We start from the raw sequence: 21,217 nt of genomic DNA, 5'->3' as shown, positions 1-21,217 counted from the left end.
CTGCGCTCTAGAGCCCACAAGCCACAACTACTGAGCCCGCAAGCCACAACTACTGAGCCCACACACCTACAGCCCGTGCTCCGCAACAAGAGAAGCCACCACAATGAGAAGCCCATGCACCACAAGGAAGGGTAGTCCCTGCTCGCCACAACGAGAGAAAGTCCGCATGCAGCAACGAAGACCCAACTCAGCCAAAAATAAATTAATAATAATTAAAAAACTCGAACTATATTATTTTACTTTAATTACCAAGTATTTATTCATATACAATTGACCCTTGAACACTGTGGGTTTGAACTGCATGGGTCCACTTACACATGGATTTTTTTCAATAGTAAATACTACTCAGTCCACGGTTGGTTGAATCTGTCTACACAAAGGGCTGGCTGTAAGTTATATGTGGATTTTCGACTGTGTAGAGGGTCAGTGCCCCTAACCCCTGTGTTGTTCAAGGGTCAACTGTACATCCCTCTTCTAAGTAGTCCTTTTATAATTCTCAGATCTTTAAAGGTTTAACCTCCTAAACAGCAATCATTAGGGAGATTAAGAGTAAACTTTAATTTTTTTTTCAGAGAGAGAAAAAAAGGAATTCAATATTACCTTTTAAATGTATCAAAAACACCTGAATCATCAAAATTAATGGCATCGGGGTGTCCAGGAGGTAGACATACATCACCAACATGAATTTCACAACATGGAATGCCATGCTGTACCACAGTCAAGCTTGGATAAAATGATGACCAACCTAAAGTTAAAGCAAACTATTGTTACGTGAAGGATGGAGATTGACAGAAAGCATCCAAATTATTTATTATATGATAGCTATGTCACTTCTGAGTCTTAAAAAAAGTATGTCATAGATTTATAACACAAGTCATATATCTTTGCCACAAAGCAAATCCAAGTGTTTTATTTAAACAATGCAAAAGCGCTCCAAAACTAGTTTAACTCAGCATTTTACTAATGTATCAAATTCTATCAATCAGCACTTCCATTGACCTACAAGACAGTAAATGATAAATGATGATGGAGACCGTGAAATAGTCTCTGAATCATTACGTTTGACAGTGTTAATGTGATTCAGGTGTAAAGCATATTTGGCCTCAACCAAAATTCAATTACCAGAATACTCCATTCCCCAAACTATATCAAAACAACAGAGCTTATTATAGTATGCTACATGAATCTACAAGTTCATACCCACAGGAAGTAGAGCTCCACCTGACTACTGCTAAGACATTTAAACATCATTAGGTATTATTATAAGGCACTTCCTATGGTAGTTTTATTTAGTTTGAAAGAAGTTTTCCCTTCAAAACGTTTTTTCTTAATCATCAAATAATTATGCCACAAGACATAAGTATAGATTTAAGAAGCTTTCTTTAAAAAGTTACTACAAATTGAAAATTGAAGCCCTACCTTTATTTTTAACATAGAAAGGGTGGTCCAGTTTACACTCTACAGTAAGTAAACCATCTTCGACTGTACCAGGATCAAAAGTCAACTTCAGTACAGACTCGCCAAATGATATACTTTCTTCATGTGATAACAACTTTAGACCATCAGAACCATAGCCCTGGAAATACATGCATAGAGTAAATAAATTGGCAATGTTCAACTCAACATGGAGTGAAGTTCCTATTATGTGTAAGACTTTGTGGAAAAGGTAAAAATAAACAAGACAGGATCCTTCCCATTAAGGAGCTTTTGACCCAGTAGCGAAGAAAGGCAGATATTACTACAATATAAAGCTGACTGGAATAAGTGCTTCAATCCAAGTACAAATAATGCTAATGGAGTTTAATAAAGGGAGATATTAACTCCAAGAGAAAAAGATTGGGGGGGCTTTCAATTCCCATTTGAACTGGAATCTAAAAGGAGAATGCAATTTAGAAAGGTACAAGAACCTGCCTTACACCAGGAATAGTTGTGACTAATAACTTCTTTGGAGAGTGCTGAGTATCTGCTAAAAATACAAGATTAGTTCAGAGTTGGGGCAAATAAGACTGCAAAGGAGGGCCCAGTTAGTAAGTAAGTAAAGGGATCTTAAAGACAGGCAAAATGCTTAAACTTTCCTTTGAGAAGGCACTGGGAAGTCAATGAAAATATTTTTATTAATATAATTGTTGATTTTAAGATGATGACAAAGACTACAGATAAAAGGTACCTCTAGTATTCAATTTATTTGAAGATATAACGAGAGAACCCCATTACAGTCTTGAACTGACAAGTGCAGTGGTGGTAGAACCGGGCTGAATTTAAATTCAATCAATATTTATTGAGCACTTAGTACATGCCAGGTGCTAGCCTCTGAAAACACATGATCCCTACCCTTAAATTCACAGAAAAACAAAGGAGACAGACATGCCAACAGCTAGCTACAGTGTCCAGTCAAAGTAACTAATGAAAGAAAAGGATAAATGTAAAAAATCTTTAAGGAAACAGAATGGATCAACTGATTACAAAGAAAGGAAACAGTCAACTTCATTCATGTTTTGAATGAAGCAATCAAGAAAAGGTTTTGAGGACTTCCCTGGTGGTCCAGTGGTTATGAATCTGCCTTCCAATGCAGGGGACACACGTTCGATCCCTGGTCAGGGAACTAAGATCCCACATGCTGCGGGGCAACTAAGCCCGCGCGCTTAGTTGAGAGAAGCCACAACTAGAGAGAAGCCCGCGCGATGCAACGAAGAGCACGTGCTACAACACAGCCAAATAAATACATAAATATTAACAAAAAAAAGAAAGAAAGAAAGAAAGAAAGATCTTGAATCTGGCAATCAAGAAAGGGTAGTAATACTCTTAAAAGGGGAAAAATGGACCTGGATGGGGAAGAAAAAGGTGAATCCAGTGTTGGCTATACTAGTAACTAGATTACAGAATCTTCTAATTCTTAGAGCTATAAGAATTTAAAGCTAATCCCAGTTCCGTCTTACAGATCAGGAAGGCAATACCCAGTGGCGTTGATAGACTGCCCAAGGGCAGTCATACAAATAGCTGCTGGCAGAGCCAGAAACAGCCCAGCTTTCCTGACTCCAAGAAAGACCAAAGCAGTTTCCACAGACCACCAAGGAGCTGCTGTCGACATTATCATCAGAGAAAAAGTGGTGAAGAAAGTGAGGAAGGGTAGAACCTTATTAACATTCAACATCATGGGCAGACAAGCCACCAGTCCAGACAGACAAGACATCAGAAGGAGAAGCAGGGCACTGCCATGCTACGCAAATCAAGGGTAGACAATCCACTATGTCAAACACTGCAGAAATGTCAAAAAGAACAAGCAGAAGTCTCTTTAGCAATCAAAATAAAACTAGTAACCTTTGAGACGATTTTAGTAGAGCAGCAGAGGCTGAAGTCGGACTACGGTGAACTTCATTATGTAATGCTTACAGCAAGAAGGGGAGACTGAAGGCCGCCAAGTCAGGACTGCTGTTCTCAAGAGACTCACTAGTAGGGGACAGCAGGCGCAGAACAGGAATTTTACACAAGCACACTTCACATGCCCAATTTCTCTGCCCACAATGGAGATGGAGAAATTGAAGATTTCAAAGATAAAGGTTTCATCCAACATTTATCCTACTGCTTGCTGCCCACTACTGCCTTTGCTTATCGACTTAGAAAACACCAGCATTTTAATGGGTCATTTTAAATGTAACTCGATCAATTCTCACTTATCCATAGGAGAATTAACCACTTTGTAGATTACCTAAGGTAAGGCTTTGGTTTATTTATTCATTTTGTGTTTAATGCCAGTTTAATTTTCCCCAAAATAAAATGTGTAAAAAGTGCTAAGAAATACTCTCTTGTTTCCATCTAAGAAAGCTTCATTATAAAGGTAAAACCTAAAGTCGCTTCTCCTCTCCATCGGGCTAAGCAACAGAGTCACAGGAGCTCCTCCCAAAATGTCAAATGTCATTTAAACATGGAAGCAAATGGGAGGATACACCTGCAGATTAATAACAAACCTATGTTCCCTTTTGAAAGACTTGTAAAAGTTTTAAGGATTTTAAATCAACCTTGTGAGTGCCCATCTGGAGATCTTCCTCATTATCGCAGCCTTCAGTTCTAGCAAAATCTTCCACATCCTGCCATTCCTTATTGCTTCCCTTATGAAAACACAGTCGTGTGCCTACAGTTTAAGTAAAAAACAAGTATTAGATATGTGACTACTGTGCTTGCTACACAAATAAACTGTAAAGAATTCAAGCATTTTTTACCTTTCAAAAAACAGTGCCAAGCAGTCGAAGGCCAGGAATTGCACCACCCCAAGTCGTCATCATCCGAGAGGGAGGACATGCAGAAAATACCAGATTCTGACTCACTGCTTGCCTGTGGAAAAAATATTACAAACTTTCTAGGTTTTCTTTTGTAAGATGTATTTTGTTAATCTGTGTCTTCAGACTATCTATCTATCTATCTACCTACCTACCTAGCTACCTACCTACCTAGCTACCTACCTACCTAGCTACCTAGCTAGCTGGCTAGCTATGCTGGGTCTTAGCTGTGGCATGCCGGATCTAGCCCCCCGACCAGAGATCGAACCCAGGCTTCCTGCATTGGGAGCACAGTCTTAACCACTGGATGGCCAGGGAAGTCCCGAGACTTTCTTATTAGTGGATAACTTAATCATTCTAAACTTAGGGGGAAAAATCGCCTTCAAAAACTGAAGTTCTGGGAAGTTTTAGTTAAATGCATGTTCCCACTGGTAACAAACTTTCCTAACAGTTAATAGAGCTGTACATATAACTGAATCCAGATCAGCAGGAGAACAGCGAGAGAGACTATTTCCCATCTGCATGTGCTTCAGAAGAACTGCTTAGAGAGGGAAAGTTCATGTTTTTCAGCTGCTGTACAGATTTCATAAAGTTTAACCTCATGAATAAACTTACCCTTTCATGTCTGACTGGTGTTTGCTCCTTCCAGTGGTGATGAGCGAAGGCTGGCCCACCTTTAGAAGAGGACACCGGTGGAGGGCGCGCATAGGAATGTAAACTTTTGCTAGTAGCTATGATGTGTACAGGAGATGATCTAAAATAAAGAAACTGTTTTAACCACAAAGCAAAGGTCCTTAAAGTAAAGCTTTCCTTTTGGTGAACTTCATATTCATAACACCAATGTTATTACATATAAGACACCTCTGGGAAACACTAATAAAGACATCAGGGTTTCGTCTATAATATGTTGTTCCTTAATATCTTACCCAAACCCCCTTCACACATTTTAAACACTGTTTTTTTCAGATTAGATAATATACTTTAAATTCCAAACTACTGTTTCATTTACTCATTCACTCATTTTTATATCACTAAGCACATACAAGTGTGCAGTTTCATTCATGAAGGATGATACCCCCTTATGCAGGGCTCCCGATCCCTTTCTCTCTCCTACTGTGATGTGGTCACCAAATCTCGGCCCTCCAAGCTCAACGTGACCAACACGGAACTCTTTATCTACCAACCACCTGTATCACTGGGCAGATACAGTGAACTACCTGAAGCTAAAATGTTTAAACTTATTATAGCAGAAAACAGCCTATTTGCAAAGCATCTACACATAAAGCCAGCTACTTCTGCACCAGGATCACCTTAAAAAAGTAAGTTACCTCTTGCCCCGCTTTCCTGTCAAAAGTCTCTTTACCAGGCAGTGCTCCCTTCAGAGTACACGGGGCTCCCCAGAACACACTAAGATCCTTCCCCCACAAACATATAAGAGGGGTAACAGCAGCAAGCCCATAAAGGACGACCAGTAAGGTATACTGACTCGGGAGTCTGGAAAGCAGCAGAAAGGAAAATTTCAGGGTCTAAGAAGTAAATCTGAATTGTCCCAAATCAGGACAATTCTGAGATGCCAACTAAGGATTTGGTCCTTAACAGAAAAATGTTTACACGTATCTGTACTAATCCTCTTTCTAAAAAGAGGAGGGACATCTTACTTTCCAATTCTTCCCTTATTCTCTGAGAAATCTGATTAGCCCTCATTTTTTTAAACTTAACATTTTTTATTATACCTTCGCAGAAATCAATTTTTAAACGAGGATCCATATATAAAACTGTACGTTGCTTTCACGTTCATAACACTTCTTAAGTAAAAAGCCCTCAAATTTCCATGCATTTTAGCTTATTCTCCAATCAACTTTGGATTTCAAAATACAAATATTTCATCTTTGCCCACTTTCTTCCTTTTATTACACATTTACATCTTTATGAAGTATGAGGATGGCCAAACTGCTAAAAATTCCTTAAACTCATTCCTGCCTTCGTGACTAGTAAAAGAAAATGGGTTTATCAGTTCTTCTGTTTAACCATTTAAAAGACAAATAACAATGTAATGTTCTAAAATGTATATGGCCTAAATGTTCTGTAGAAATTAATATGCTGCATGTGCCTGAAGCACTAACACCATGGTCTCTTCATCCCTCTATCTATGCAGGGATAATACAAATTTTACCTGTCCTCAAGCCCTTGGTACTGTACAGTTACAACTTCAGACATCCCAAGTTCAATAACTAACACAGTTTAACACTCTACAAGAAGTCACGAGAACAGCACTGACTGTCAGAAGGCAGGCAAGACAGCAGAGCGCGACTCTTGCTCTTGTTCCCTAGGGAGAAGGGAAGCATAGAAAATGCCGCAGAGAGTAATCTACATCTTTAGGGAGCTACTCCTTTACTTTTTTTTTTGTTAACATTAATTTTCTTCTGAGGGTTTTACTGAACTTTCCATGAACTAAATTATTAATCCTCATGAGCTTACTGTGAAAAATGAAAAGTACTCTCTCTAAACTAAAATCGGGGAAAAAAGAAAGTCCAATAGTAAAATCAGAGTTTTTTTTTTTAATTGTAAAGCAATTTTTCACTTTTTGACTATTAAGATTACAATGAAAACTGGGACAATAAAGGAAGTAATACTTTGAAAGGCAACTTTTCATTCTTGTGGAACTCTTCATGGATTAAACTGAAGTTAATTAAATTGAATTTGCTCTAATCAAAACCAATGACCTTGCTGAATAGAAGAAAAACAGCGTAACTTGCTGGGCTTCACACCTAACAAGTTTATTCTTTAGCAAAGAACTATACTAACTTAGGAACACTACCAAAATTCAGTTATTCCTACATCACCTATTATGGACTCTGGTCTACCCACTCACATGAGTGCAAACCTGGGTATTTTTTTCTCTTCCCTACAAACAATCATATTTATCTATGTCTTTTTACATAGCCAATTTTATAATTTGGGGTATAATTAATAAAATATTATCCATTTAGGTATCTCTAGGAATATTAGTTGGAAGCTTCCATAATTTCATAGCACCATTAATTCATTTTCTTAAACTCTGGTCTGGTTATATGAAACAGTGGTTTCTACCAATGGGAGTCTACTTTTGTAAGTTCAACATTTTAATATTAGCAAACATAAATAACATAAGGCCACATACACTGTGGAAAAAAATAAACCTAGACCAAAAGGAACCAAACTCAAGGTTGATAAAAGTTTAAAATATGTCTATTTTAATTATGATTCCTTAGACATATATAATTTTCATCTCTCTAAGTAGAAATATATAATAAAAGTATTCTTGGTCTGATGTATTTTTTTGATGACTTTAAACCATTTACAAATATTTTTGACTCTGCTGTTCTCTTATCACTTTTATCTAATTCTCAAAATATGAAATCATGACATTGGGTGAAACAGCTCTTTGATTATTTTAAGACAAAGAGCTTAATTCTAATGACTTTGATAAACCACTCATGAGATGGTCAAGATTACTTTTAACTCTAGAAAAAAAAAGCATTTTGTCATGATAAAAGTTTTCAATTAAAATACAGCCAATGTTCCCACCTGTTGTAAAATGAGCACTGCATAAGTGGACTTTGTGGACTGGTGGCGATATTTGCTAATTCTGTTAGCCAATCCACCTCATTTTCACGGTAAGTGTTTTCTGGTATTTCTGAGGTATTTTGGTTCCAAGATGGTCTTGGATATTCTTGATGTGACACATCTGAACTTAGCTGGTATATGGCAGATTGAGTAGGATCACTCTGAACAGCCTGAAGTTCAGGAAGATCATCTGCAAATAAGCACACTCGAAATTATAAGAAGGAAATTACTAATACAGGGAACAATTCTACAATCACACCTGGAAGACAGGTCCTCAAATTTAGCTAATTAATTTTGTGAGAGGAAACGTGTAAATTCTAAATGTTTTCTTGAATGAAAACAAGTTTCAACTGAAAAAAAAAAATGACATCTTATACATTTAAGGGCCAACAGAGTCTGACAGAAAAGTAAACCTAGCAAATGTAAATGGATTAATGACTTCACTACTCAAACCATGTAACTACCACAACTGTTCACCAACTGTTCTGTTTGTGTTTTCTGACTTTTTCCCCCAGTTTTTTATAGCTCACCTGGGAATAATCCATATACCACTGAGACATTTTTATGTTAACATGTTAGAGGAAAAAGGCGTTTTATGGGTACACAGATGTACTTATTGTTCACACACTTGAACCTGTTCAACAAGATTACTGCAATATATGAAAACAACAATTTTCAAAGATGAAACCTAGATCATTATTATATATTTTCAGGTACTACTTGTTAGACTTTATCTATGCTAAATTATTTCTTTTTAATGAGAAAGTCTGAACTCAGTAATATTTATTACTTATTTTTTTCCAGAAAGTGTGTTCCCGAAAGGTAGTTCATGACAGACTCTCAGCTACCCAAGAAAGAAAACTAGAAATAGTACCCAAGGACCACTCATGTACATGCCAAGGCTATGAACACTGTAAGATAGACTGAATTCTAAAAAATTGAATTAAAAATTAAAGAAAAAGAAAGGAGGGGAGAAAAAGCATCTTGCAGGCCTTAAAAAAGAAAAACCACCACCAAAACAACCCTCTTTGAAACACATACCTACAAACTCTACAGATCCACTGGGTCTCTTCAATATATGTCAAAAAAACTCTTCCAGTCTTGAGAGTTCTCCTAAACTGTCACTATAAAAGTACATACTCCTAATTCCTATTCAGGGGAATATCCCAGAATAGCTCACTAAAACAGAAATGTCTTACAAGTACTGATTCAAGACACCTATTCATAAAAGTGACTAGAAGGTATCCCCCCCTTCACAGAGCAGCTAAAATATCACACCAACTTAAGACAATTCCACTCTGTAATTCTCATGGTGGTGGAGCCGTTTCCCTTCCCTCACTGCCAACACTGTTCTTTGACTATCTTTATTTACTGTAAAGGGTTCATTTCTGTCTTTCAAGTTACGGAAACTACTTTTAAACTGAAGTCATGAGGGGTGGTACAAGTTTTTGACCCCCTGAGCCCTAGGTTCCTGATTTCCTCCTGAAACCTAAAATGTGACAATGGAGGAATCAACTACCTGATTGAACTGGGGCTTCTTGCTCAATAGTAACCACTCCTCAATGAATATTCGGGCCCAGCAATCTCTTAGCATTCAAACAGGTTATGTCCCAAGACCTTTAAGATCTCCAAATTTCCAAAGAAGACTCCAGCATATAACCTCCTTTACTTCATCATTTATAAAATGAGGACACTCACATCTCAGGTTTTTGGGAACATCAGAGAGAAATGCATATTAAATGGGAACAAAGCCAAGGTGAAAAGTTGGCAGCAAGCCAAGATCACTCTTCACCTGTTCACTGTCTCCAACAGCGAGCTCAAAGCAATACGATTCAGAGTCATACCTCAACAAACCTACACACTTCTACAGGTCACGTATCTTTGGAGTAGCTCAGCAGTAGTGATAATCACAAATGTCAGATCCTCAAATTTCAAGGGTCCACTGTAATTTCCCCATCATACCAACAAACCAGGCGTGAATAGTGGCCAGCATAATTTGCTGAGCTCACATGGATATTTCAAAAGTAACATCTTTTGAAAAGCCACACAGCAAGGTTTTCATAAGGTGTTCAAAGGCTCATCTTTATCCACAAAGGCAGTTTAGTTTGAAAATTTGTAAATGAGTCTCTATGATAACCATAAATAGCCCCAAGTTAGGTTGGTTTTAAGTAATACTTCACAAGCAATAATAAGAGAACACTGAAAACTTCTGATGTACAAAAACTTGACATACTTTTTATCAGTTCAAGGTAGGTGGAAAAGCTAGCTAAACATGAAAATTAATCTGAATCTCAGTGAGATTCCTAAGAACTTCATTTTGTTTACCAAGCTCCATGTGCTCATCACAAGAGTTGTATCCAGGTGAGGATGGCAAATTTTCATTACACTGCAGCAACTCCAATGAGTCATTCATTCCTGAAGCTCTCTTGTCCATTACTAGCAGGAGTTTCTGTACTGCATTAGGCACCTGATTTGTCTTCACTTCCCACACCATGTTATGGTGCTCCGACTTAAAAATAATATAAGAAAAAAATGTCAAGTCATGTGATTTGGAAATAATGTAAGTATAAAATAATGTAAGTATAAAGTCAATCAGAGACATCACAATGTTGTATCTTTAATCACACATTGCTATCTGTATCCCCCTCAAAACCTTTAGACATGGACGACTGAAGGTCTATTCTATTTTGCACATTTTTTGGAAGATTCTATTTTAATTTCTCTAGTATTTATCAACTGTGTTCATTATTTTGTTTTCTCATCTTCTGAAAGTGAACAAGTTTAACGAACTTAAAATTACAGTCTCTAACGAATATTTTTAAAAGTTTCTTGGGACTTCCCCAGCAGTCCAGTGGTTAAGACTCCGGACTTCCACTGCAGCGGTCACGGGTTCGATCCCTGGCCAGGGAACTAAAATCCCTCAAGCCGCGTGGCAGGGCCAAAACAAAACAAAACACAAAAAACAGAACAGACAAAAAAATAAAAAAGAGTTTCTTAAAATGGCCATATACTATACTTCTTATAAAAATAAAAATGTTTTCTTAATGAGAATTTGGGACCTAACCATACTAAAAAGATACGTGACCTTCTGAATAGGCTACAATTTTTACAAAGATTAATAATATAAAATGTGGTTATACCTTTTACACTCTTGCCTTTGGACGATGATCAAATCTGTTATTTAACATGGGTGACAGAAGCAGCAAGATTTCCTGATTTCTCACTACTCCAAATCTCATTTTTTAGAAGTTCTAATGAGTTAATATGAAATACACAAAAAATTCTAACATATAGTTTTTTTTCCTCAAAATAAAACAAAATATACTGCTCTTAAAAGTCAACAAAAGTCAGGAACTCCCTGGCAGTCAAGTGGTTTGGATATGGCGCTAACTACTACCAGGGTTAGCCGAGGCCTGAGTTCGATCCCTGGTCAGGAAACTAAGATCCCGTGGTGTGACCAAAAAAAAAAAGTACCATAAAAGTCAGGTACCCTAGCCCAGGATGATCAAAAAATGCAGTGAAAGGACATTTATACCAGAGCTTTCTAAGCCATGTCATAATCACCAACAAACACTGACAGATTTTTTTCTACAAAGGCTTTTCCAATGAACTTTTAAATCATGAAATGTTATCCTGACTATAAAATATATGACCACTGTGGAAAAAAATGAAAAAAGCTTTTCTTAAAAAATAAAAGGAATATAATAATTATCTCTCTTTTAAAAAATTTACTTTTTATTTATTTATGGCCGCGTTGGGTCTTCGTTGCTGAGCGTGGGCTTTCTCTAGTTGCGGCAAGCGGGCTTCTCATTGCGGTGGCTTCTCTTGCTGCAGAGCACGGGCTCTAGGCACGCAGGCTTCCGTAGTTGTGGCTCACGGACTTAGCTGCTCTGTGGTATGTGGGATCTTCCTGGACCAGGGCTCGAACCCGTGTCCCCTGCATTGGCAGGTAGATTCTTAACCACTGTGCCACCGGGGGAGCCCCTATAATAATTATTTCTAATCCCACCAACCCGAGTTAGATACTGTGACATTTTGATGTACTATCTTACAATCCAATCTCTTTTTCATGCACAGACCTACATTTTACCTAAATAAAATCATTTATTTTTCTTCATACTTCATATTATATATATTAATAGTTGAGACCTTTTCCTTAACATAAGTTCATAAGCACTTTCCTATGTCATTAATTTTTTCAAAGATCTATTTTAAATAGTTAAATAATATACATCATCAGGATGTACCAAAATTTATTTATCCCTCCTACTGCTAAACATATTCCCAGTTTTTCCAATCTTCTAAATAACAGTGAATTTACGTTCTTTTTTTTTTAAGTATTTGCTTATATCTGGTTATTTCTTTAGATTCCCAGAGACAGATTAGTAGTCGGATGGCAATTAAACATCTTAAGGCTTTTGACACATACAGCCAAACTGACCACTGCCTTACTTTATTTCTAACATTTTATTTCAGATGCTTTCTGCCTGTACTCCTCAAATATTACCCATTTCTTGGGCACTTAGAGCCTTACACAATACCGACTGTGAGATGTAGTATGGAGTAGTGAAAAGGGCACTGGGGTAGGTGGAAGGAAACAGGTTTGATACCAGCTTAATCACTTATTAAATCTATGAACTAAAGTGACTGAGCTTCAATATCTCCATCTGAAAACAGGGCTAATGACTCCTGCTCTTTTCTTCCTAGAGCAGTTGTGAGGATGAAATGAAACGAAGTGAGTAAAAAGAAAAAAAAAATGTAAAATGAAATGTAAAATGACTTTAAAAAAAACTTTTTTATCCCTAGACTGACATAGGGCAATATTATGCATACTATGGGCACTTCATGTTCTAAACAGGATAGTTATTGAAAACAGTTAACAACAGGAGACCAGACAACTAGCTATTCAGCTTCGGTAATTTCCTCCCTGGGAAATCTGACAAGTTATCCAACACATCTCAATAAAAAGTCACAGATCATACCACTACTTTAAGCAAATAACAGTTTATCTAAAAGATGTTTGAAGCATTCCCAACAAATGAACACTTTTCCACTAGGTACAAGCTATTATGTAGTGATTAATCACAGTCTTATGATATAGTTACAGCAAATCTGCTAGGGTATAACAAATAATTTCCTACAAAATTGGTGGCTACAAGAGATATGGTAACACAAATCGACTTCTCAAGCGTAAGTAGCCAAATCCTGATTCTGAGCCTCCACCTTCTCGTTGCAAAAGCCAAGCAAACTTAGCTTGATCTGAGATTCTCGACCCTAGTGGCACACAGAACCATGTCTGCTTCAAACCAGTGATGCCCAGGCCCCACCTTCCTTCCGAAGCAAGTGGTTTATTTGGTCTGGGGTACAACCCTGGTGCACTGGTTTTTACTTGTTTTCTTTCAAAAGAACCCCTGGTGTGTTGTGAGAACCAGCAGGCTAAAAATGACTGCCACGTTCCTTTTTATGTAAATATATGTGTGTGCGTATATATATTCATTTATTTAATACATATTATGTACAAGGCACTATACTAGGTGCATCGATGAATAGCTTATCATGAATCTCAAGGAATCTTCACTTTAGTGGAAAGATATAAGCAAATGACCATAGTTCTACAAAGCCAGGGCTTGGCTATGAATGGGTAAAAAAGAAGGATGGGAGGCTCCCAATGAGAGAAACTCACACAAGCAAACTCACACAGTTAGCAAAGGACTGGATGAAATCAGAAGAACATAGAAGCCAGTAGGCAGGATGGCCTTTGTGTCTCCTGGTCATCCATCAATACTAAGGCTGGAAAGGCAGACTGGGATCAGAATCTTCAATCCTAATTTAGGAAAACTGGTTAGTTGGTTTGTTTTTTGTAGACAAGGGTAAGTAAGGACTTCGACAGTAGACTACTGAGTTCATATTATATTTGCTACTTGCCAGCTATGTGCCCTGGACAATTTATTTAAAATCTTTATGACTTGTTTGTAAAATGTAAATAATAAAAGCATCTGTATAGGTTGTTGTAAAAACTCAGTGAACTCATAAATGTCAAAAGCTTACAGTAGTGCCTAACAGAGCAAATTCTCAATGTAGACTGGCCAGTATTATTATTAGCAACTAGCAGACCATGGGAACCACTGCATACTTTTGAACAGAGGTCTAACATGATCAGAACCACACTTTAAACATTTTTTTGAGTCTATTTAAAAAACCATACTGAAACACGGTATGAGTCTGCAGGAACATCTGTAACAAATATTTAAGGGAGAGTGTATTAAGAGTAGAGTATATTCACATTCCCAATTTCTGTCTATGCCACTCGCTCCCAGCCTCCTTTGAGAGTTCTCATGAGGGACTTCCCTGGTGGTCCAGTGGTTAAGACTCTGAGCTTCCACTGCAGGGGGCCTGTCAACGGGAAGATCCTGCATGCCCTGCCTTGTGGCCAGAAAGTCCTCATGAAAGAAACGGTAATTGGTAGTATCAGTGCAGACTCCTTGTTTAGTAATGCCCCAAACATGAGAGAAACTAGTTATTCTGTGTAAGTTCTTGGAACAATCAATATTAAGTTTAGATGGCAGATTTTAACCCTTCCCATAGAAAACTTTTCAACATCTTAAGTACGGAGAACACAATTCATCATCCTGACTTAGTGACTCAAACTCCGTATCAACATCTGTACATGCCTCATATACAGATGTGATCGGCCTAAGTCAGCCCAAGTTGTAATCTTAAACTTGAAAAATTTCTCACTTTTCCCCTTTATTATGAAATTCAGAGTTGCGATATTCATGTATACCTGTCCTCAGAGCTCTCCTTACGGGTAGGAAGCAGAGCTGCAGTTAGTTTGTGGTGTCCTCCCCCTCCCTCTGCAGAGCCCTTTGGTTTTCTCATTCTTCCCAGATAGGTTCGCTCTCTGCCTCAGCAGGTCCCGGGTGCCCGGTCACCATTCACTCTGCACTCATATCTCCTTGCAACTTCTAGCATTTCTTCAGCACTGTGTCTTAGTAAGCTACCAACATCTCATCACAATACTCTTTAAATGAAGTTGGAAAAAAACATTTTAGTTTCAAAGCAAGTAACAAAAGGGACCAAATAGGGCTTCCCTGGTGGCGCAGTGGTTGGGAGTCTGCCTGCCGATGCAGGGGACGCGGGTTCGTGCCCTGGTCTGGGAGGATCCCACATGCCGCGGAGCGGGTGGGCCCGTGAGCCATGGCCGCTGAGCCTGCGCGTCCGGAGCCTGTGCTCCGCAACGGGAGAGGCCACAGCGGTGAGAGGCCCGCGTACCGCAAAACCAAAAGGGACCAAATAAATATTTGTTGAACTTGAGTTCTATGTGTTTTCACATCTCATTGCTCAAGACTATCAAAAGTCTGGTCTTGAGATAGTGCAAGTTTTCCTTCTGTAAACCTCCTGTACAGTAAACGGGAGCCTAGACTTCAAGTCAACAGACTTGAAGTTCACCTGCTAGCCAGGTAACCTGGGGCAGGTCGCTTAATCTCCAGGTGCCTCTACTTATCTCACAGGGCTGTTGTGAGAATTAAATAAAATACATGAAACCAAAATTCAAGCCCATACACAAACGTAAGCTTTTTGTCTCTCAGTTTTCTGTCAAATTATAGTATTGGGGGGAAACAAGGCCTCTTATACCCTAAAGGAACACCAGAAGAGTCCGTACTCAAAAATAACTCCCCACATACACCAATTTAGATATTCATTATGATAAACAAGCTCCTCTTTCAAATTTCTCCTGGTAGAGCTAACGCTATTGTTCATTCATGCTTTTGAATACCACTTTGGTATTACAGGATTGGACATAGCTTATCTTGTGTTTAGTTAACTCTGTACATGTCAACTCTTCACTAGATCTGTGAATTCTCAAAAAGGAAGAGTAAAATTCTCCAGCAGTTGTACTTTGAAATGTCATGTTCAATATTACAAATTTTTATTTTATTGAGTGGGGATGAGAAGGCCCTACTGCATTTGTTTTGCAAACTTTCAGAAGTAAATATCCACAAAATCTTAGGAAGAGATGCCTAAAAATAGCCAAGTCTCACTGAATGAAAAAGAAGGAAATTAGGTTTTACTAAATGTCTACCTACTATGTGCCAAGCATTTCCACATACTTCATTTAATTTTGTATAAACTTCAAAACAGCTCTGAACAAAGTATTACTCTGGATGAGGAAGCACTTCCCTGGAGGCCCAGTGGTTAAGATTCTGCCCTCCCACTGCAGGGGTCACAGGTTTGATCCCTGGGTCAGGGAACTAAGATCCCGCATGCCGTGCAGCACAGCCAAGAAAAAAAAAATATATAATAATAATATTCTGGATGAGAAAAACAGGGCTCTAATGACTGAATGGGACCATTCTCTCTTCAAAAAAAAAAAAAAAAAGAAACTGAGAAAAAGGACAAAAGGGATAGACCAACATAAGTTAGACATCTAATTTCAACTACGTTCAAGTGCCAATTCTTCCCTGACTCCTTATCTTTCCATCCTCATTATGGACATCAAGGAAAGGATCTTCTACATGCCCTCCCTTAATCCTGAAGAACTTCTATATCAAGCTCAAACTGTTTGTGGGGAGAAGGTGAAGAGACAGTAATTTGCAATTACTTTATAACTCTAACATGAGGAATTGAAGTGGTATTTAAAATGGATTACATAATTCCAAGCTAAAAGAAGCCTCCATAACAAACTATATTAAACATAACTTTCTACACCAAAAGCAGTCGAAGCCTTAATGTAGTTCTTTTAGAATATTTCCAATGAAACTTCAAACAAAAGATTTCAGAGAAATGTTTCTACAACTCTAGTTTGCCACAGTGCTGAAGTAAAAAAAAAAAAAAAAAAATCCACACCCCAACAGTGGGTGGTATTCTTTCCATAAAATATATTACTGTAGAGCATCACTTACCATCTATATGACTCTGAACAGTTGAACTTCTATGCCTCAGTTTTCTTCTTTCTAAATGGGACCAGCACCTGTCTACCTTTCATAGTTATTGGAAGTATATAAGACACTACATCACACACCCTTACCTGGTTCCAAAGCATTCTCCTACCAATCAGTCGCCCAGTGCCAAATACATCTATATAAGCTCTTATTAATTTTGTGCTGACTTGACACAAAATACTGAAATTGATGAAGATAACAGCAAACCCCTAACACACCACTACAAGCTATCCACAAACCTGTTAAAAAGAGTACTGTCAATTCACATAGTACTTAAGATGAGTCACTGTATGAAAAAACCTTTAAATCATATATGAAAGAATTCTTACATGAAATTTATTTTCCCAAACTTGATTGTAACCGTAAAAAATTTCACATTACGTATAACAACTTGTGGAAGAAGCTTTTCTAAACTACTACCAGTAACTTCTAAAAATTCAATCAACTATATTATAGAAGAAAATTATTTTTCTATTTTGTCTACAGAAAAGGACAGTGTAAACTATGATATGAAATACCAAAGTAAATGCAGATCAAAATATGACGGTATATGACTATTACTGATGGGTCAGGCATAAACAAGAATATACAGAATATCATTGTTAATAAAGAATATCACTTTTCCTCAATTTTGTGATATACAAACGTATTTGTCAGCTTAAAAAAATTTGTTGTGATTTATTTTCTCATTCTAGATAAAAGTTCGCCTTCATACTCAAAAGATAATACATGTAAAATACCTGGCATTGTCTCATTAACATGGTACTAACTTATCATAATTTATGGCAAAAAAAGTACTAATATTTTCATTTCAAACAGAAATACAGCAGACCAGCTAGCAATTCTCCCTCAAGGGCCTTCAAGGTCTAGCAGTTTATTCATTCATAAAGCCCGTTAGCCTTCATCACAGAGCATTTGGATAGTGAGGAAAACGTCCAAAGAAATTAAAATACAGCGGAGGAGACAACTCTTAAAGCGACAGTACCATGTTTGAAGTCTGAGAAGCAAGCACTGTGAAACATGGGAAATCTTGGGAAATCTTGGGAAATCCCGGGAGAAGGTAACTTTTAAAATAACATATGCAGTAGAAGTTTGAGAAGTGAACATGGGGGAAGAGTTTTCCAGGCTGAAAAAGGTAATGGGGCTTATGAAATTAAATAAAATGGAAACTAGAAAGTGAAATCAAAATTTCACTCTGTAAATAATATATTAGTCAAGTTAGAATAAACAAAAACTATTGTTTTAAAGTACTTTGCTATAAAGTGGCTAAACGGCTTCCTCAAAAGTATAAAGTAGCTCAAAAACTTAATGAGTGTATTTAATTCTTTTGAATATAATTCAAATTTCCTTAAAACTTTGTCAACAATTACCTGCTCAGCAAGAACTAAGTAGTTTAATCATGGAAACTCAACAGTTGACCCTAACACTCTCGTTAGCAAGCCAAAGCAGAAAATATCAAAAACAATAACAAAAAGCCACGACGGAAAGAACTAGAAGTACATCACAAATGTAGATCATTATCAATAGTTAAACAATAGAAAAGTATTTACAAATGTTAAAATTATTTTAATTCTCAAAAGGTAACTTTAATTTCAAGACCACTGCTGGGAATCACCTGTTATTGCTAGTTAGAGGGAAATAAACCTAAAGCACTTAGTCTAAATTGTTGGTAGGACGCCAACACTTTGCAGTATATACACAACTCCCTTTTACCCTCCTCCCTTCTTAGCATCACTGGCTCCCAGAGCTAAAGAGTCTTTGAGTATCTCCCTGCAGCCACAGCTCCTTTTACAAAAGATTCTTGCTGAAAACTCCTAAAGAATGAACTCTAGATGGTGTAGAACGCACCGCGGAAAGCGAAATCCCCTAGACTGCGTGTAGCGTTAGAAGAAGCTACAAAAACCGGGCCCCGACTCCCGATTTCGCCTGGATTATTTGTTTTGTTTTAATCTGCCTGGGGCAGCAGTATAGGTTGGAAGGCGCAGACTGGAATCGCCTGCCAAGCCTCGCTCTCGGTCACACAGAGGCAGTGCCTCCCGGTTCACGCCAAGTCCATCCCCCACCCTCTTTCGCCATTCATCGCGTTCCCCTCCCCTCCCCCCATCATGTGACCGCAGCCTGGACTCCAGGCTTGTTTTTCCCCTCAGCTCAGCCCCACCGCGCAGGCGCCAAGGAGCCCATTCATTCGAACTGCGTAACAATGAGCCCCAGGGCCCAGCGGCTCCGCGAGCTTCCCAGCTCGACCCGAGCCCCTCTCGGCTCCTAAAGAGGCGGCGCCTCACGGCAGTCCCCCACCCGCGGCCGGCCGCCCACCCCGGGCCAACCTCCGACCCTCCGCCCACTCGCGAGGAGTTGAAGTCAAACTTTCCGGGGCAGCCCCGGCGCCGCGTCGGCCCCCTTCCCCCGCCCAGGCCCGCCCCATCTCCGCACCCGGCTCGGCCACCCACCGCGCCACCCTGCCCGGAGCACCGTCCTCGCCTACGCCTCCCAGCCCCCGCCCCGAGACCCCCACGGGCCGCGCCGCCGCGAAGCCCAGGTCAGCTTGCGGGAAGCGCCGGTCCGGTGGGTTCGCCTCGGGCAGATATCGGACGGTTAACTGCCCCCGCCGTGAGGAAGAGGAGCGCCGACCCGAGCTCGCCCGGCCGCCCGATACCCTCGGGATCCTGCCCCTCCCTTCCCCACCCCCACCCCTTCCCGAACAGAAAGACAACAAACCCGTCGCGGAGTGCGGGCAGCCCCGGCGCGGGCCGCCCTGGCCGCGACAACACCACCAGCAACTCGTGTACCCCTCTCCGACTGACGCCGGCTTCCCCGGCGCACGTTAATGCTCCCGCCGCCACTCTTAGTCCTCAACCGAAACTTTCCTACTTACCAAACCCGTCGCCATTACCAAGTCTTTCAAGCTTCGTCTTCCCCCTCCCCTCAAACCCCCGGAGGTTGAGCCTCCTCCCAGCTCCTTCGCCCTCTTATTGGTCTGTGGAACTGCCATTCGATTCTTCCCCTTTCCCATTGGGTGATACCGTGTTCCGTCTCGGGGGGCGGGCTTGTATTGACTTTTGTGTTGTGTTTAGTGGAGAAGATGGCGCGTCAATCACTAGGGTGAGCGCTTCGGATTGGATTGCTGCCGAGACTGCCGGGACCCGAGCCAAACTTTGCCCGCGAAATGGATTGTGGGTTTGTAGTCTCGGCCTAGCTGCGTTCCTCTTAGGAACTGCACGTCGGAGGAAACGATTGGACTACATATCCCAGAAGCGCGTGCACAGTACAGGCTTGATAGTAAACAAGAGTCATAGGGACACGTGTATCAGCTCGTTTGTTTTGGTGTCTGGGACAAAAGGGAGGGGGCGGAGGAAGTGAGTGTTTTAGAGCTTTGGCCTTTTCTCTTCCTCTGCTAGCACTTGAGAGCCGCCCCAAACCTCTCGCAGCACCCATTCCGGGCCATAAACAGCCAGAGTCGCTCGCTGCTCAAAGTTTGGCAGGAGGCCAAGGTATTGTTTTAGTGCGAGGGGAAGGAGATGACTGCACAAGCGGAAGCAGCGCTGCCTCGTGGGGGACCCAGTCACCCACAAATCACGGCCCCAGGCATAGTGGGGATAATAAAGGTGGTGCTGGGCTCCAGTGGGAAGACTTAGCATTATTTTATCCTGAGCCTGGCCTCGCCCCTCCCGGGACAGCAGCTTGAGATTTCTCTGCCAACTCTGTTCAGTTCACCCGAGATTTTTTGAATGCCGTCTACGTGCCAGGCACCGAGAGGCTTGGGGATGAACTGTGAGAGAGAAGCTCGGGGTCTGGAGAATTTACAAAGCTCGGGACGGGAGGGGCGAGGGGCGATTACTACTGACTTTGGAATTAAGGGAAGTCAAAGCGATGTTTTCCATATTGACCAGCTTGCTCGTTGTTTAAGGTAATCAGAGGGGTATAATGTGTGACTTAAACTGATTTAATTTGTGAATTGTTATCTGAATTTCCTTGGTGAGTTTTTGTTAACCAGTTTTTCTCTCCAGAGGTCTTCCCATTGATGAAAGAAGAATGTCTTCCCACTTCGTTTTCACTAGGAGTTCCTCAAGTTACTAATGCTCTGACTCACCCGAGGAGGATGGCTTCTCTGGCTTTATAGTTACCTTCACTCTAAATAAGGCTGTCCAGTCCCTAGTCTATAATTGATGTTTTTACCATTCCCATTACAAAGGCATTATTCAACTTTTTTCTTTTGAACCTTTAGTGTTTAACCATTTAAGCTATGCTTTAGGTTTTATATCTTTAGATCACTATATGTATGCTTAAAATTAAGGGCAGGAAACATATTAGTGAGAAATCTATAAAGTCAAACTTTTGGAAAGGAGCCTTAAATCATAGCTGATTATTCCTTTAAACCCCCTACATTTCCTGAATTTT

General features: G+C 39.7%; 1 protein-coding gene across 5 annotated transcripts in view; it reads right to left on the bottom strand.

Moving 5' to 3' along the window:
• HBP1 (HMG-box transcription factor 1) overlaps positions 1–19,727 on the bottom strand; it is a 31,037-nt gene extending 11,310 nt beyond the window's left edge. Inside the window, exons 1-9 of one of the 5 annotated variants that reach the window (XM_060157281.1) lie at positions 19,695–19,711; positions 13,578–13,704; positions 10,206–10,389; positions 7,842–8,070; positions 4,890–5,028; positions 4,218–4,329; positions 4,017–4,129; positions 1,420–1,576; positions 601–745 (exon numbers count right to left, since the gene is read on the bottom strand). In XM_060157281.1, coding sequence (XP_060013264.1) covers positions 601–745; positions 1,420–1,576; positions 4,017–4,129; positions 4,218–4,329; positions 4,890–5,028; positions 7,842–8,070; positions 10,206–10,389; positions 13,578–13,655 — 1,157 coding nt within the window. In that variant the 5' untranslated portion in view covers positions 13,656–13,704; positions 19,695–19,711. Of the gene's footprint in view, positions 1–600; positions 746–1,419; positions 1,577–4,016; positions 4,130–4,217; positions 4,330–4,889; positions 5,029–7,841; positions 8,071–10,205; positions 10,390–11,612; positions 11,715–13,563; positions 13,705–14,664; positions 14,902–19,694 lie in introns of those variants that run through there. The other 4 variants (XM_060157280.1, XM_060157282.1, XM_060157283.1 and 1 more) reach the window with 4 other exon arrangements.
• Positions 19,728–21,217: the final 1,490 nt, after the last annotated feature.

This window comes from Lagenorhynchus albirostris, chromosome 8 (assembly GCF_949774975.1).
Source record: "Lagenorhynchus albirostris chromosome 8, mLagAlb1.1, whole genome shotgun sequence".
Lineage (NCBI taxonomy): Eukaryota > Metazoa > Chordata > Mammalia > Artiodactyla > Delphinidae > Lagenorhynchus > Lagenorhynchus albirostris.
The sequence above is the reverse complement of the archived record's forward strand: the minus strand, read 5'-3'. Positions and strand labels throughout refer to the sequence as shown.